General features: G+C 42.6%; 1 protein-coding gene across 2 annotated transcripts; it reads left to right on the top strand.

The window, feature by feature from the left end:
• Positions 1-348: 348 nt before the first annotated feature.
• On the top strand, positions 349-16829 carry LOC106590472 (N-alpha-acetyltransferase 50). Of its 2 annotated transcripts, none has more exons than XM_014181536.2 (5): positions 349-746; positions 13311-13444; positions 13585-13704; positions 13986-14052; positions 15121-16829. In XM_014181536.2, exons 1-5 carry the CDS (start codon positions 739-741, stop codon positions 15296-15298), a joined length of 507 nt encoding a protein of 168 aa, XP_014037011.1. In that variant the 5' UTR covers positions 349-738; the 3' UTR covers positions 15299-16829. The 2 variants fall into 2 exon arrangements, with proteins under 2 accessions (XP_014037011.1, XP_014037010.1); XM_014181535.2 differs by having other exon boundaries at positions 364-746; positions 13308-13444.
• Positions 16830-17331: the final 502 nt, after the last annotated feature.

Below are 17331 nucleotides of genomic sequence, written 5' to 3'. Positions count from 1 at the left end.
GTAGCTTCAATGAGCTAGGCAGAGGCAAAAAGTCTGATATGGACAGTGATGGTGCCAAGATGGCAGGAGCAGTGGAATAGAGATACTAAGGGCAGGCATTTATTTAAAGTACAGAGGAAAGTCGAGGAGGGGAGGACGGCAGAAAGGGACAGAAGAGAGGAGGCTATTTTTTACAAAATTAAGGGTGGGACACAGCCATTTGAATACGACCTTAAATATGATAGGAAAACATCCAACAGGAAAGTGTGATTATTGGCAGGAAATAGAGCCGTAGAGCTTGTATCGCTACAGTGTGGGCAGTATCAGAGGGAAAGAGAGAGGCTGAGATCTATTACGAGGGAGAAGGGGATACAGGAAATTAGTTTAAAGAGTCTGTTTAGTAGAATGTCATTAGACATAGTCTCCAATATGTTATCTTTTTTAAGAGCAACTGGGCTCGCGGGTAGGATTTAGTTTCTCCCTGTCTCTGGCCCACACTCCAGTACAGTAGGTGGCGGTAATGCGCCATAACGTTGGATGCCAACCGCCAATAAACCCCACCGAAGAAGAAGTGACTTTCTGCGCATGCGGGGTCAGAGTTGACTGTGGAGGAGTGCGGTAGCTCAGCTAACAGCTAGCAACATACATGTGGAGGGTACGACAGGAGGAAACACCAACTCTGTCAAAATTCCTCTACCCGAACTGTAAACTACCCAGAACCTCAACCACATCGAAACTAAAGAATAACAGTAGTTTACAATGAAAGGGTGAGTAAAGCCATTAAAAGAGATGTCTGTGTTCCTAGCACGGGTAAAGTTTTTTTTTTTCTTGTCTTTTTTTTTTTTTTCAACGGGGGGCGGGAGAGGTGGTTGCAATGCTAACGTTGGCTAGCTAAACCGTTTGCACGGTTAGGTAAAATAACAGCAGTGATTTGTCTCTACCAGTTATTAGACACACTATCTCATTGGTTAACTAGTTAGCAAATAACATATTTAACCTGCTAAGTGTGGCAAGTAGCGCGTGCATTTTCCATCAAATTAAACTTTGAACAAAAAGTCGGATAAGTTTTTCATTTTACCTTTTATTTAACTAGGCAAGTCAGTTAAGAACAAATCCTTATTTTCAATGACGGCCTAGGAACAGGAACGGCAGATTTGTACCTTGTCAGCTCGGGGATTTGAACTTGCAACCTGCCGCCCCAGTTTGTAACATGCCTGTTAGTTCGTGGAGCTAGTTAGCTAACTAACGTTAGCTGGATTTTGAAACGTTTGAAGTCTGCTCTACTTTGACGTAACTATAGTTAATTACTAGGCTACTTTACGCTACACAACTCCAAGCTTGTTCAAAAAGCTACGTTAGCTAACGTTACCTACCTAGCCGCTAGCTAAGTAAAGTAGCTAACACTTGCTAGCTAATTTAACTTGGAACAAATTAGATTAAAGCTGTAACAGTACTACCTAGTAGCATGCTGACGTTGGTCAGTACATTTTGACAATCATATTTAGCCATTGGCTAGTATTACTGGTTTCTGTGAAGGAGTGTATTTCGCTGACGTTAACTAGTTTATTAGGCAATCTTAAAATGACTCAAGTAACCCATTGATTCAACTACTGTTTGGGGCGTGAGCATAAACCACATGCTCTGAGCATTTTTTTTATTATAATGTACATATTCGTATTATACAGTGCATTCAGAAAGTATTCCGATGCCTTGAGTTTTTCCACATTTTGTTACATTACAGCCTTATTCTAAAATTGATTATGTTGTTTTTTGCCTCATCAACAGCTGATTTATTAAACATTACAATATTAAATTTACATAAGTATTCAGACCCTTTACTCATTACTTTGTTGAAACAGCAATTACAGCCTTGAGTCTTGGGTATGACGCTACAAGCTTGGCACACCTGTATTTGGGCAGTTTCTCCCATTCTTCTCAGCAGATCATCTCAAGCTCTGTCAGGTTGAATGGGGTGTGTCGCTGCACAGCTATTTTCAGGTCTCTCCAGAGGTATTAGATCAGGTTCAAGTCTGGGCAGTGGCTAGGCCACTCGAGGACATTCAGAGACTTGTCCCGAAGCCACTCCTGCGTAGTCTTGGCTGTGTGTTAAGGGTCTTTGTCCTGTTGGAAAGTAAACCATAGCCCCAGTCTGAGGTCCTGAGCTCTCTGGAGCAGGTTTTCTTGAGGGTCTCTGTACTTTGCTTCGTTCATCTTTCATTCGATGCTGACTAGTCAAATCAAACTTTATTTGTCACATGCGCCATATACAACAAGTGTAGACCTTACCGTGAAATGTGTACTTACAAGCCCTTAACCAACAGTTCAGTTCAAGAAGAGTTAAGAAAATATTTACCAAATAGACTAAAGTAAATATATATATATATATATATATATATATATATATACATATATATAAAAAGTAACACAATAACAATGCTCTATACAGGGGGTGCCGAGACAGTGTGCGGGGGTACAGGTTAGTTGAGGTAATTTGTACATGTAGGTAGGGGTGTTGTGACTATGCATAGATGATAAACCGCCAAGTAGCAACAGTGTACAAATGCCGTGCTACTCGGCGGTTTATCATCTATGCATAGTCACAACACCCTTACCTACATGTACAAATTACCTCAACTAACTTGTACCCCCGCACACTGTCTCGGTACCCCCTGTATATAGCATTGTTATTGTGTTACTTTTTAATCTTTTTCTATTTATTTTTTACTTTAGTCTATTTGGTAAATATTTTCTTAACTCTTCTTGAACTGAACTGTTGGTTAAGGGCTTGTAAGTACACATTTCATGGTAAGGTCTACACTTGTTGTATATGGCGCATGTGACAAATAAAGTTTGATTTGACTAGTCAATGTAAATAGTCCGGTGGCGATTTTATTAATTGTTCAGCAGTCTTATGGCTTGGGGGTGGAAGCTGTTTAGGAGCCTTTTGGTCCTAGACTTGTCGTTCCGGTACCACTTGCTGTGCGGTAGCAGAGAAAAGTCTATAACTTAGGTGACTGGAGTCTGACAATTTTATGGGCGTTCCTCCGACTATTATAGTCGGTGTCAAGGAACTTGAAACTCTCGACCCGCTCCACTACAGCCCCGTCAATGTTAATGGGGGCCTGTTCAGCCCTCCTTTTCCTGTAGTCAACAATCAGCTCCTTTGTCTTGGTCACATTGAGGGAGAGGTTGTTGCCCTGGCACCATACTACCAGTTCTCTGACCTCTCTATAGGCTGTCTCATTGTTGTCAGTGATTAGGCCTACCACTGTTGTGTCGTCAGCAAACTTAATGATGGTGTTTGAGTCCAGTTTGGCCACGCAGTCGTGGGTGAACAGGGAGTACAGGAGGGGACTAAGTACACCCCCCTGAGGGGCCCCAGTGTTAACCTGTTAGGGCTAGGGGGCAGTATTGACACGGCTGGATAAAAAAACATACCCGATTTAATCTGGTTACCACTCCTACCCAGTAACTAGAATATGCATATACTTACTACATATGGATAGAAAACACCCTAAATTTTCTAAAACTGTTTGAATGGTGTCTGTGAGTATAACAGAACTCATTTGGCAGGCAAAACCCTGAGACATTTTCTGACAGGAAGTGGATACCTGATGTGTTGTATTACCTTTAAACCTATCCCATTGAAAAACACAGGGGCTGAGGAATATTTTGGCACTTCCTATTGCTTCCACTAGATGTCACCAGCCTTTACAAAGTGTTTTGAGTCTTCTGGAGGGAGATCTGACCGAACAAGAGCCATGGAACGATGATGGCCCATTAGACACCTGGCGCGCGAGTTCATGTTGGGTACCCTCGTTCCAATACGTTATAAAAGACTATGCATTCGTCCACCTTGAATATTATTCATGTTCTGGTTAAAAAAGGCCCTAATGATTTATGCTATACAACGTTTGACATGTTTGAACGAACGTAAATATATTTTTTTCCCCTCGTTCATGACGAAAGTCCGGCTGGCTTAGATCATGTGCTAACAAGACGGAGATTTTTGGACATAAATGATGAGCTTTTTTGAACAAAACTACATTCGTTATGGACCTGTGATACCTGGAAGTGACATCTGATGAAGAGAATCAAAGGTAATGGATTATTTACATAGTATTTTCGATTTTAGATCTCCCCAACATGACGTCTAGTCTGTATCGCAACGCGTATTTTTCTGGGCGCAGTGCTCAGATTATTGCAAAGTGTGATTTCCCAGTAAGGTTATTTTTAAATCTGGCAAGTTGATTGCGTTCAAGAGATGTAAATCTATAATTCTTTAAATGACAATATAATATTTTACCAATGTTTTCTAATTTTAATTATTTAATTTGTGACGCTGACTTGACTGCCGGTTATTGGAGGGAAACGATTTCCTCAACATCAATGCCATAGTAAAACGCTGTTTTTGGATATAAATATGAACTTGATAGAACTAAAAATGCATGCATTGTCTAACATAATGTCCTAGGAGTGTCATCTGATGGAGATTGTAAAAGGTTAGTGCATCATTTTAGCTGGTTTTATGGTTTTGGTGACCCTGTCTTTGAATTGACAAAACATTACACACAACTCTTGTAAATGTACTGTCCTAACATACTCTAAATTTATGCTTTCGCCGTAAAACCTTTTTGAAATCGTAAAACGTGGTTAGATTAAGGAGATGTTTATCTTTCAAAGGGTGTAAAATAGTTGTATGTTTGAAAAATTTGAATTTTGACATTTATTTGGATTCAAATTTGCCGCTCTTGAAATGCACCTGCTGTTGATGGAGTGCACCACGGGTGGCACGCTAGCGTCCCACCTAGCCCATAGAGGTTAAGGATCAGCGTGGCAGACGTGTTGTTGCCGACTCGTACCACCTGGGAGCGGTCCGTCAGGAAGTCCAGGATCCAGTTGCAGAGGGAGGTGTTTAGTCCCAGAGTTCTTAGCTTAGTGATGAGCTTCGTGGGCACTATGGTGTTGAACACTAAGCTGTAGTCAATGAACAGCATTCTCACATAGGTGTTTCTTTTGTCCAGGTGGGAAAGGGCAGTGTGGAGTGCGATTGAGATTGCGTCATCTGTGGATCTGTTGGGGCGGTATGCGAATCGGAGTGGGTCTAGGGTGTCCGGGAGGATGCTGTTGTGAGCCATGACCAGCCTTTCAAAGCACTTCATGGCTACTGGCGTGAGTGTTATGGGGCGGTAATCATTGAGGCAGGTTACCTTCGCTTCCTTGGGCACAGGGACTATGACGGTCTGCTTAAAACATAGGTATTACAGACTCGGTCAGGGAGAGGTTGAAAATGTCAGTGAAGACACTTGACAGTTGGTCCGCACATGCTTTGAGTACACGCCCTGGTAATCCGTCTGGCCCAGCGGCTTTGTGAATGTTGGCCTGTTTAAAGGTCTTGCTCACATCGGCTACCGAGAGCGTCAGCCAGAACAGCTGGTGCTCTTGTGCATGCCTCAGTGTTGCTTGCCTCGACGCGAGCATAAAAGGCATTTAGCTCGTCTGGTCTCCGTAATAGTGTTCCGGTGTAGTAGGATTCAATCTTAATTCTGTATTGACGCTTTGCTTGTTTGATGGTTTGTCTGAGGGCATAGCGTGATTTCTTGTAAGCGTCCGGATTAGTCTCCCGCTCCTTGAAAGCGGCAGCTCCAGCCTTTAGCTCAATACGGATGTTGCCTGTAATCCATGACTTCTGGTTGGGATATGTACGTATGTTCATTGTGGGGATGACGTCGTTGATGCACTTATTGATGAAGCCGATGACTGGGGTGGTGTACTCCTCATGCCATTGGATGATTCCCGGAACATATTCCCATCTGTGCTAGCAAAACAGTCCTTTAGTGTAGCATCCGTGTCATTTGACCGTAGCATCCGCGTCATCTGACCACTTCCGTATTGAACGAGTCACTGGTACTTCCTGCTTTGGTTTTAGCTTGTAAGCAGGAATCGGGAGGATATAATTATGGTGAGATTTGCCAAATGGAGGGCGGGGGAGAGCTTTGTATGCATCTGTGTGTGGCATGAAGGTGGTCTAGTATTTTTTTTCCTGTGATTGCACGTGACACGCTGGTAAAATGTGGTTAAACTGATTTGCTTGCCTGCATTAAAGTCCCCGGACACTAGGAGCGCCACTTATGGGTGAGCATTTCCTTCTTTGCTTATGGCCTTATAGAGTTGGTTGAGAGCGGTCTTAGTGCCAGCTTCATTCTGTGGCAGTAAAGAGACTGCTACGAATAATATAACTCAAAGGCGAAATCCATTAAAGCCAAGATAATGGAATTCATTGCCCTTGACAGTCAACCGTTCTCTGTCGTGGGAGATGTTGGCTTTCGCCGACTGGTCGAGCACCGGTACACACTAACAAGGGCGGTGTTTTTCCAGATGTTGCCCTAACAGAGTTGCACAGTAATAGCGTCACTGCTATTAGCTTCACAACATGCATACTATGGAACACCGTTTGGGTCTTTGCGCGTCAAAAAGATACAGTAGCACTGTCAAAGCTGTACACAAAAGTCTGCAAACAAGCAAACACCGGCCACGAACGATGTGTTTCCAATACCGCGTTGGTATTGAAGCATAATTTGTTCGACTGCAACAAATTATGCTTTATTAAAGCTAGTTACTGGAGTAGCTAGCTTTAGCTTGGTACCTAGATAGCACCAATCCAACCAGCCTGAAAACAATGAGCAGTAGAAACTGCAGTCGTTTTCATTATTCTTAGCAAAGATTTAGGAATCCTTGTAAGTTGTTGTTCGCCTATGGAAATTGAACTTCAATTCATGAAAGTAAATAGCTAGCCAGCTACTTAACCCTGTTGCCCAAGGCTAATGTTATAAGCAGCCATCTAGCTTCATCTGGCTAGTGAGGCCAGACCGGACCTGGTTATGTGTTGTGAAGCTAGCCACAATAAGGATTAGGCACAATAGTGGAATTTTCGGTTTGCCTTCAAAATAAAAGGAAGACATTGACAGTGATGCAAATAATTGTCATACTTTAATTTTGAAGGCTAACTGCAAAGTCCACTATTGTGGCTAATCCTTATTGTGGCTAGCTTCACATAGATGGGTCTGACCATCATTAATCAAATAAGAACTGTCTTATAAATTATGGTTATTTTAGATGACACCTGGATTGTTGTTTTCCTATGTTTTTGGGGAAGAACATTGTTTGCATTCATGAGCTAGCTAGCTTTTTTTAATGACCAGCACTGTAGGATGCGCGAGACAACTTTACCAGCATCATAGCATACGTATTGATGAATCGTTGTGACATATGAAATGAGTGATGGTGTAATAACTTAGTAAAATTAATGAACGCGTTAAATTATTGTGACGTACCGTATTATTCAGGTCCTGATTGGTCAACAAGCTTATTTGAGGTATCTTTTTTGACATGGAAAGACCCAAACGCCATTCCGTAGAAATCCTGATTGAGAATGAAACGACTGAACACATGAACAATGAAACAGCACAGCAAGTAAATGAAAGAAATAGGTTTTGATTATGTTTTACTGGTAATGGGGACATAAGTAAATGCCAACAAAATAACTTTTTGGTCAGTGTGTGTAACCTTTATTTAACTAGGCAAGTCAGTTAAGAACAAATTCTCATTTACAATGACGGCCCGAACGACGCTGGGCTAATTGTGCGCCGGCCTATGGGACTTCCAATCATGGCCTGTTGTGATACAGCCTGGATTTGAACCAGGGACTGTAGTGACACCTCGTGCACTGAGATGCAGTGCCTTAGACCTCTGTGTCAACTATTTAACTGTAATAGAATGCTTAAAAGGCCACTTTTTTTTTGGCAAGGAAAATGTCGGATATCGGCATCGGCCAAAAATGTCACGTCGGTGCATCACTAATAAGAATGAGTGAGTTTTTGTCACAACCCAGCTTGTGAAGTGACAAAGAGCTCTTATAGGACCAGGGCACAAATAATAATATAGTAATCAGTAATTTTGCTCGTTATTTAGCTAGCTTACATGTAAAACCTTATTTGTTCATTAAAAAAAACTCACCACCGGTTAATGAGAAGGGTGTGCTTGAAAGGATGCGCATAACTCTGTTGGGTTGTATTGGAGAGAGTCTCAGTTTTAAGTAATTTTCCACACACCGTCTGTGCCTGTATTTAATTTTCATGCTAGTGAGGGTCGAGAATCCACTCTCGCATAGGTACGTGGTTGCAAAGGGCATCAGTGTCTTAACAGCGCAATTTGCCAAGGCAAGAAACTCGGAGCGCAGCCCTATCCAGAAATCTGGCAGTAGCTTCTGATTAAATTCAATTTTCACATAACTGCTTGTTGCAATTTCAATGAGGCTCTCTTGTTCAGATATCGGTAAGTGGACTTGCATGAAGGGATAACGAATCCAGTTGTCAACTGTTTCGGGAAAGTAATTGTGCACCCAGCTCACTCAGGTGCTTCCCTATATCACATTTGACGTCCGTAAGCTTGTTCATTTGCACACACAAAAAATCACACAATGATGGAAAGACCTGTGTGTTGTCCTTGTTAATGCAGACAGAATACTTCTTAACCATAGCCTCAATTTTGTCCCTCACATTGATTATAGTTGCGGAGAGTCCCTGTAATCCTAGATTCAGATAATTCAGGCAAGAAAAAACATCACCCAGATAGGCCAGTCATGTGAGAAACTTGTCATCATGCAAGTGGTCAGACAAGTGAAAATTATGGTCAGTAAAGAGAACTTTAAGCTAGTCTCTCAATTAAAAAACCGTCAATACTTTGCCTCTTGTTAACCAGCGCACTTCTGTATGTTGTAAAAGCGTTACATGGTCGCTGGCCATATCATTGCATAATGCAGAAAATACACGCGAGTTCAGGGGCCTTGCTTTAACAAAGTTAACCATTTTCACTGTAGTGTCCAAAACGTCTTTCAAGCTGTCAGGCATTCCCTTGGAAGCAAGAGCCTCTCTGTGGATGCTGCAGTGTACCCAAGTGGCGTCGGGAGCAACTGCTTGCACACGCGTTACCACTCCACTATGTCTCCCTGTCATGGCTTTTGCGCAATCAGTACAGATACCAACAAAGTCCATTCGATGTCACAAAGCTGTCCAGTAATTTAAAAATATCCTCTCATGTTGTCCTGGTTTGCAGAAGAGGATGTCTTCCTTAATTGACCCCCCCCCCCATAAACGTAACGGACATATACCAGGAGCTGTGCCAGACCCACCACATCTGTTGACTCATCCTTCTATAACGCATAGAATTCACAGGCTTGTATGCGAGGAAGTTATTGTTTCAAAACATCTCCTGCCATGTCACTGATGCGTCGTGAAAGTGTTTGATGAAGTCATTGTCTGTTTAGATTATTTGGCCTTTTCCCCCAGCATTGTCCCAGCCATATCCGCGGCAGCAGGAAGAATTAAGTCCTCCACAATAGTATGGGGCTTGCCTATCCTAGCCACTCGGTAGCTCACCATATAAGATGCTTCTAGCCCCATCTTATTAATGGTATCTGTTGCTTTTATACAGTCTTACTACTTGAAAGTCGTCTTTATTCTCGCCCAAAAAACTCCTGTGGCTTATTTTTCACATTGTCATGTTTTGTTTCTAAATGTCTACGCAAGAGTGAAGGTTTCCCACGAGAGAGTAACAGTTAATGTGATTGGATGTTAATTATTTGACTAGGCTACCTGTATTTGACTTATTTTGCTGAACACTAGATGGTTTAAGTTTATTTTTGGCAGTGAAACGAGGCTACTCGGGTGAGAAAAAAACCTCACCCAAATGTATTGCCCTGTTGAAAAATATAAATGTACTGTTTGAAAATGTGAAGAAAAAAAGAATTTAATAAATAAAATTATCACATTTTTATTTGTCGTACCCCTGGGGGTACAGACTAATGGTGGGGTCTCAGAGCAGATGTCTTAGATTTGAATATTGGCAACGTCGCCAGGTCTCTGCTGTCACTCTATCCGGCCTGTCTGACTGCTTGCTGTCGAACACGTGACCAGCAGCTGTTGTCAGCATAGAGGTTTTAACATGAGTCGCCCTATAAATACCTCTGTGCGCTACCAGGAGTAAATCAATTGGAGGCAAATGGTCAAACTCAAGAGACATGAAAACAAACTCTCAGTCCCAGAGATTGACATTTACCTAAACATCATGCCTAATCTTTCATGATCAAGGCACACAGGAAAGGCTGTTTACATGCATAAAGATTGCATGTAACATGTCAGTCATCCCAATTGAATTAATGTGGGGTTTTGTCTTGGGGGGCAGATTTTGTGTCTGGTGTAGTGCTGTGTGCATGATGCCACTGTTAACATGTTGGGATGACAGGTGGCAGCTGTCAATGCATCTGGGCTGGTCCAGGTGGCACACAGTGGCAGGAGAACTGGCTGCCCAGCCAGCTCCCTAGAAGAGCTCAAGGCAGACCAGATCATGTCCTCAGGCACTGATAGACATCTGTGTTTACCAAAATACTTAATGTGAGTTGTGCCTTGTGTACACATACCATGACCACATGTGGATCAGTCGCTGTGGATATAAGTGCCACATTAAAAGTATTATGGATACCCCTTCAAATTAGTGAATTTGGCTATTTCAGCCACACCCACTGCTGACAGGTGTATAACATTGAGAGCCATGCATTCTCCATAGACAAACATTGGCAGTAGAATGGCCTTACTGAAGAGCTCAGTGACTTTCAACGTGGCACCGTCATAGGATGCTACCTTCCCAACAAGTCAGTTTGTCAAATTTCTGCCTTGCTAGAGCTGCCCCGCTCAACTGTAAGTGATGTTATTGGGAAGTGGAAATGTCTAGGAGCAACAACGGCTCACCTGCGAAATGTTAGGCCACACAAGTTCACTGAACGGGACCGCCGAATGCTGGAACGTGTTATAATCGTCTCACTACCGAGTTCCAAACAACCTCTGGAAGCACGTCAACACAAGAACTGTTCGTCAGGAGTTGAAATGGGTTTCCATGGTCGAGCAGCCGCACACAAGCCTAAGATCACCATGTGCAATGCCAAGCGTTGGCTGGAGTGGTGTAAAACTCGCCGCTATTGGACTCTGGAGCAGTGGAAACACATTGTCTGGAGTGATGAAACACTCTTCACCATCTACCAGTCAATGGACGAATCTGGGTTTGGCAGATGCCAGGAAAATGCTACCTGCCTTAACCTGTTATGGCTAGGAGGCAGTATTTTCACGGCTGGATAAAAAACATACACGATTTAATCTGGTTACTACTCCTGCCCAGTAACTAGAATATGCATATAATTATTGGCTTTGGATAGAAAACACTCCAAAGTTTCTAAAACTGTTTGAATGGTGTCTGTGAGTATAACAGAACTCAAATTGCAGGTCAAAACCTGAGAGATTCCTTTACAGGAAGTGGCCTGTCTGACCATTTCTTGAACTTCTTTGCCATCTCTATCTTTTACAAAGGATCTCTGCTCTAACGTGACACTTCCTACGTCTTCCATGGGCGCTCAGAGCCCGGGAAAAACCTGAATGTCGTCATCCCAGCCCCAGGCTGAAACACATTATCACCTTTCTCAAGTGGCCGATTAAAGGACTGTGGGCTTAGGCGTGTGCCCTGGCCGCCCCCGTCTTTGTGATTTTTCCTCTGTTTGCCGAAAAGGAGATTCCCGGTCGGAATATTATCGCTTTTTTACGAGATAAATTGCATAAAAATTGATTTTAAACAGCGGTTGACATGCTTCAAAGTACGGTAATGGAATATTTAGATTTTTTTTGTCACGAATTGCGCCATGCGCACGACCCTGATTTACCATTTCGGATAGTTTCTGGAACGCACGAACAAAACACCGCTATTCGGATATAACGATGGATTATTTGGGACCAAACCAACATTTGTTATTGAAGTAGCAGTCCTGGGAGTGCATTCTGACGACGACAACAAAGGTAATAGCATTTTTGTTATAGTAAATCTGATTTTGGTGAAGGCTTACTTACCGGGTGTCTAAATAGCTAGCCCGTGATGGCTGGGCTATGTACTTAGAATATTGCAAAATGTGCTTTCACCAAAAAGCAATTTTAAAATCGGACATATCGAGTGCATAGAGGAGTTCTGTATCTATAATTCTTAAAATAATTGTTATGCTTTTTGTGAACGTTTATCGTGAGTAATTTAGTAAATTGTTAGTAAATTCCCCGGAAGTTTGCGGGGGGTATGCTAGTTCTGAACGTCACATGCTAATGTAAAAAGCTGTTTTTTGATATAAATATGAACTTGATTGAACAAAACATGCATGTATTGTATAACATAATGTCCTAGGTGTGTCATCTGTGTTAACTCGAAATGACACAACGACAAGGTTCCAGTTTAACAAAGTTTACTATACTGTATGAACACACTACAAGGTAGCCATTAAACTCACGGCTAGGTCCATCCACGAACTAACTTCCTGCGCAGCCGCACTCTTGACTGAGTGATAGCCCCGTAATAACAGAAATATAGGGATACTTAAAACATGAACTTAACAATCTGATGAAGATCATCAAAGGTTAGTGCTGCATTTAGCTGTCTTCTGGGTTTTTGTGACATTATATGCTAGCTTGAAAAATGGGTGTCTGATTATTTCTGGCTGGGTACTCTGCTGACATAATCTAATGTTTTGCTTTCGCTGTAAAGCCTTTTTGAAATCGGACAGTGTGGTTAGATAAAGGAGAGTCTTGTCTTTAAAATGCTGTGAAATAGTCATATGTTTGAAAAATTGAAGTTTTTGTATTTTTGAGGAATTTGTAATTGGCGCCACGCCTATCATTGGATATTGGAGCAGGTGTTCCGCTAGCGGAACGTCTAGATGTAAGAGGTTAATGCATAGTGCCAACTGTAAAGTTTGGTGGAGGGGGAATAATGGTATGGGGTTATTTTTCATGGTTCGGGCTAGGCCCCTTAGCTCCAGTGAAGGGAAATGTTAACGCTACAGCATAGAATGACATTCTAGATGATTCTGTGCTTCCAACAGTGGCAACAGTTTGACAGCATGACAATGCTCCCGTGCACAAATAGAGGTCCCTACAGAAACTGTTTGTCGAGATCTAATTGCTCAAAAATAGTGCCCGACCTCACTAATGCTCTTGTGGCTGAATGGAAGCAAGACCCTGCAGCAATGTTCCAACATTTAATGAAAAGCCTTCCCAGAAGAGTGGAGGCTGTTATAGCAGCAAAGGGGGGACCAACTCTATGTTAATGCCCATAAGTTTGGAATGAGTTATTTGAAAAGCAGGTGTCCACATACTTTTGATCATTTAGTGTATCTGTGTGTGTCGTTTTGCTTGGTTAGACCCCCCCCTGTGCCCAGCTGGTTGACCGTTCTGCTCTTGTTCCAGTAGCCGGATCGAGCTGGGGGACGTTACGCCCCACAACATTAAACAGTTGAAACGCCTCAACCAGGTCATCTTTCCCGTCAGCTACAATGACAAGTTCTACAAGGACGTGCTTGAAGTGGGAGAGCTCGCCAAGCTAGGTAAGACGAGACGGGCTTGCCCAATGACGTAGTCCCTTGTAGTCTATTGATGCACTTGTTTTGGTTGTTTACTTATGGTGTGTTATGAGAAAACGCTGCATGGCACTGATGTGTGATACCTCTGACCCCTGTGTTTGTAGCATACTTCAATGACATTGCGGTGGGGGCAGTGTGCTGCAGAGTGGACCACTCTCAGAACCAGAAGAGACTGTATATCATGACACTGGGCTGCCTAGCGCCCTACCGCAGGTTAGGCATAGGTACGGTGCAGATCTTTTGTTTTCGTACATCGACAATAGCCAGCTTCACACCATATTCACTTTTATCCTCTCATACTGTTTGCAGTTTTTTTTACATGTTTTCAAAAATATATATCATTTAAAACATTTTTTACATAATCTTAAGCTACCTAGGTGGGACAACCACATCAGTCATAGTTACTATATTGAGGGAAAATGTATTTACCATCTGCCAAGTCAGAGCTAGTCACTTGTGTTGCATGTTGTCAAACTCCTGATCTTCTGTCTTGTATTGTGACCAGGAACAAAGATGCTGAACCATGTGTTAAACATCTGCGAGAAGGATGGCACCTTTGACAACATTTACCTGTAAGTCTATACTGAAGGATCTGTGTTCTGCGTCTTAAGGCGCTTACAGATGGGCCACGGTAAACGGCAATCGAACCACAAGAGAATCCGCCTACCGTATGTAGAGACCAGCGCTTCCGGTTGTCAGCTTGAATATTGTCATTAAAACGTTTTGTTTGATTGGTTGACAACTCCGCTCATTGGTCAACTATGAGCAGCGGCTGCTTAAGACTTAAGCTAATGTCATCTTTTGGCGTCTCGAGCGCCAAGCCAGCAGCACCGCTCACGGGAGTGAGGACCACGAACCACGGCGCTAGCAAAACTGCATGTGATTTGCCACCCTACTCCCATGGAAGTCTGTGTTACCTTTGGTGCTTAGTCTGTAAGCTCTTTACGGTGCATCTCAGTATTTCTAAATGGACTCTTCTCATGTCCGCTCACTGTGTTGATGTGAAAGAACTGGACAGGTGAAAGCAATTGCCTAGTATGGGCATAGTATACACCATATTGCTTGCACCATTTCTCTGTTTTCACATCAGTGCAGATGGAGGAAAAGCCCTGCTATTGAGATGCATACTCAGTGGTCAGTTAAATGTTTGTCATCGCTTAACTCCTAATTCACACGCTTCTATCTGCGTTGACCCTTTTTACACTAACTCTTACTATTGTAAAGTGGTTGTTCCACTGGATATCATAAGGTGAATGCACCAATTTGTAAGTCGCTCTGGATAAGAGCGTCTGCTAAATGACGTAAATGTAATGTAAATGTAACTCATAACATACGCTGCTGCTACAGTTTATTATCTATCCTGTTGCCTAGTCACTTTACCCCTACCTATATGTACATATCTACCTCAATTACTTCGTACCCCTGCACATCGACTCGGTACTGGTACCCTGTGTATATATCCAAGTTATCGTTACTCATTGTGTATTTATTCCTTGTGGTATAATTGTTCTATTATTTCACTTCTCTGCGTTATTGGGAAGGGCCCGTAAGTAAGCATTACACTGTTGGTCTACACCTGTTTATGAAGCATGTGACAAATAAAATGTTATTTGATTTGGATTTCTTCTCTCATCTGACAGTCACGTGCAGATCAGCAACGAGTCGGCCATCGACTTCTACCAGAAGTTTGGCTTTGAGATCATCGAGACGAAAAAGAACTACTACAAGAGGATAGAGCCTGCAGACGCCCACGTGCTTCAGAAGAGCCTGCGCAGCCCGTGTGCGCCCCCTGGGGAAGAGCTGCAGAAGACCGAGTAGGGGCTGCAGCCTCAGGGAAAGAGCATGGTCGTGCCCCGCCTCCCCAGAAACAGAACTGTGACAGATGCCTATGGGTCGACACATTCATCCACTTTCTTCAAAGGATGTTAAAAAGAGCGAAACAAAAAAATCTAAGTTTAAAAAAACAAAACATGGCATTTTTATTTTGCAAAAAAAGAGTCCCAATAAAAGATTTTTAAAAACTAAACTAAGGGTTCAGAATCCAAAAGTGCTCAGAAAAGCTGCTGACTTAAGACAGTTTAGAAATGTTGGGGGGGTGGGGTGGGGGTGGTTCTGTGTTTGCAAATCATACTTTTTGTGTTTGAGTTTTTAAAAGCGGTTATAAAGGTAAGGGGACATATCTTTGGTGTTTGGACAAAAAAAAAACAATAGAACTGAATAGGAAAAAAATGTACGGTAAGAGATTATCGTTGACAAAGGAAGTCCCCAACTGGCAACATTATTGATGCTTTGAGTTGTCATGGTGACTCCTTCATAACACTGAACTCCAGCCCATCACCACCCAAGCCCAGGGACTTATGGGAAGTTTTTACTGGTGGTTGAGACTTCCTGTTTCTTCTGGCAATATGCGAAGTGTGAGCCTTGCATAGGGGATGCAATACTTCGTGACGTCAAAGCTCTGACGCCACTCCAGAGGGGAAAAGGAGAAATGAGTGCCCTCATAGAATGGGCATGAGGATTGATGAACAGTTTCAAGGTGTGGGAAGATTTGGGGGAGTGGATTCTCCTATTTGTTTCTGAATGGTTGTTTCTCAACCCATCTTTAATTCTCTCTTCAGCTCTTTCCCCCCCCCCTAAATGCCAACTGGCTCAGGGCTTCTCCTGGGCTTGCCACAGATGCTGTGTGAGAGAGTTCAGGAAACCCTCAGAGATCAGGGTGTGAGATGGGCAAAGATGTATGAGATCAAAGGATATAACTGGTGTCTTAAGATGAGGATGTTTTTGTCAAAGTACAAAGATGGAACAAGACATCCGGGGGGGGGGGGGGGGGGGGGTTGGTTGAGTACCCAGTCTGTGTATTTACAGTAGATTGGTGCCACAATTATTGTATCTCCATTTCAGGACTAGAGCAGTTCAATTGACTGGCTAAGATGGAGACCTCTCTGCCTTGGTGGAGTGCATGGATGAGTTTGTTGTGGATGCTTCTGTTTAGATTGGCACTTTATAGTTAGCCTGAGTACTGTCTGGTACCGAGACTAACCTTTAGTGGCCCTTTAGTAGGAGGTTGTAACCAAGTCAACTAGATTTATCAAGTAACCTTTCTGTGCGCTTCACCCATGACCATCTATTCAAGATTGTGGGAAGGTTGTGTGTTGGTTTGGGAGTTTCCTCTGTGGGCCCCTCAGAACCAGAAGCCCAGGAGAAACCTTGCTGACTGCATGCTGGGAGAGTAGTCCCCCCCTCCACTGTTGTAAAAGCATGTTTTGTTTTCTTTGAAGAATTTTATATTTTCTGGAGCTCTATATTGTAAGACTTTTTAACCACCTAAATAAAATAAATACTATTTGCATTGTGGGTTCATGTTTATTTTTTTGTATATCCAAAACCACTGTCCAAGACTGGGATATGGATCAGACTGAAAACAGCATAATGGAGAAGCCTATTTGAAACTAGTCCATATTGCACAAGATTATTTCAGAGGGAATGTTGATCATCTCCTTATACTCAGATAATCTTTATTATCCCTGAGGGGCAATTTACTCTACAGCAGGAAGTCCAAATACATGAGTATAAAAATGCACTATTTTACAAGCTCAAATCTGACTCAATGGTTTGTACTGTGATCTTGCTTGAGCCGTCAATCTTTCAAACCACATTTCAGGAGTGTGACCCAGTACACATTTTGATTGGATCATAGACCGAATCTCTTGATTCCAATTCGTTTCAGTTTACCTACGCCTCTTTCTCCTTACTACTTGATTGCGTTAGGTTGTGAGAGTTGATTAGATCCTGGATGCTTTGGTTGATTTGAGGGCGTTGTGGGACAACCACTCCCGCAACATACCATGACG

Source organism: Salmo salar, chromosome ssa29 (genome assembly GCF_905237065.1).
Source record: "Salmo salar chromosome ssa29, Ssal_v3.1, whole genome shotgun sequence".
In the NCBI taxonomy this organism is placed as follows: Eukaryota; Metazoa; Chordata; class Actinopteri; order Salmoniformes; family Salmonidae; genus Salmo; species Salmo salar.
The sequence above is the reverse complement of the archived record's forward strand: the minus strand, read 5'-3'. Positions and strand labels throughout refer to the sequence as shown.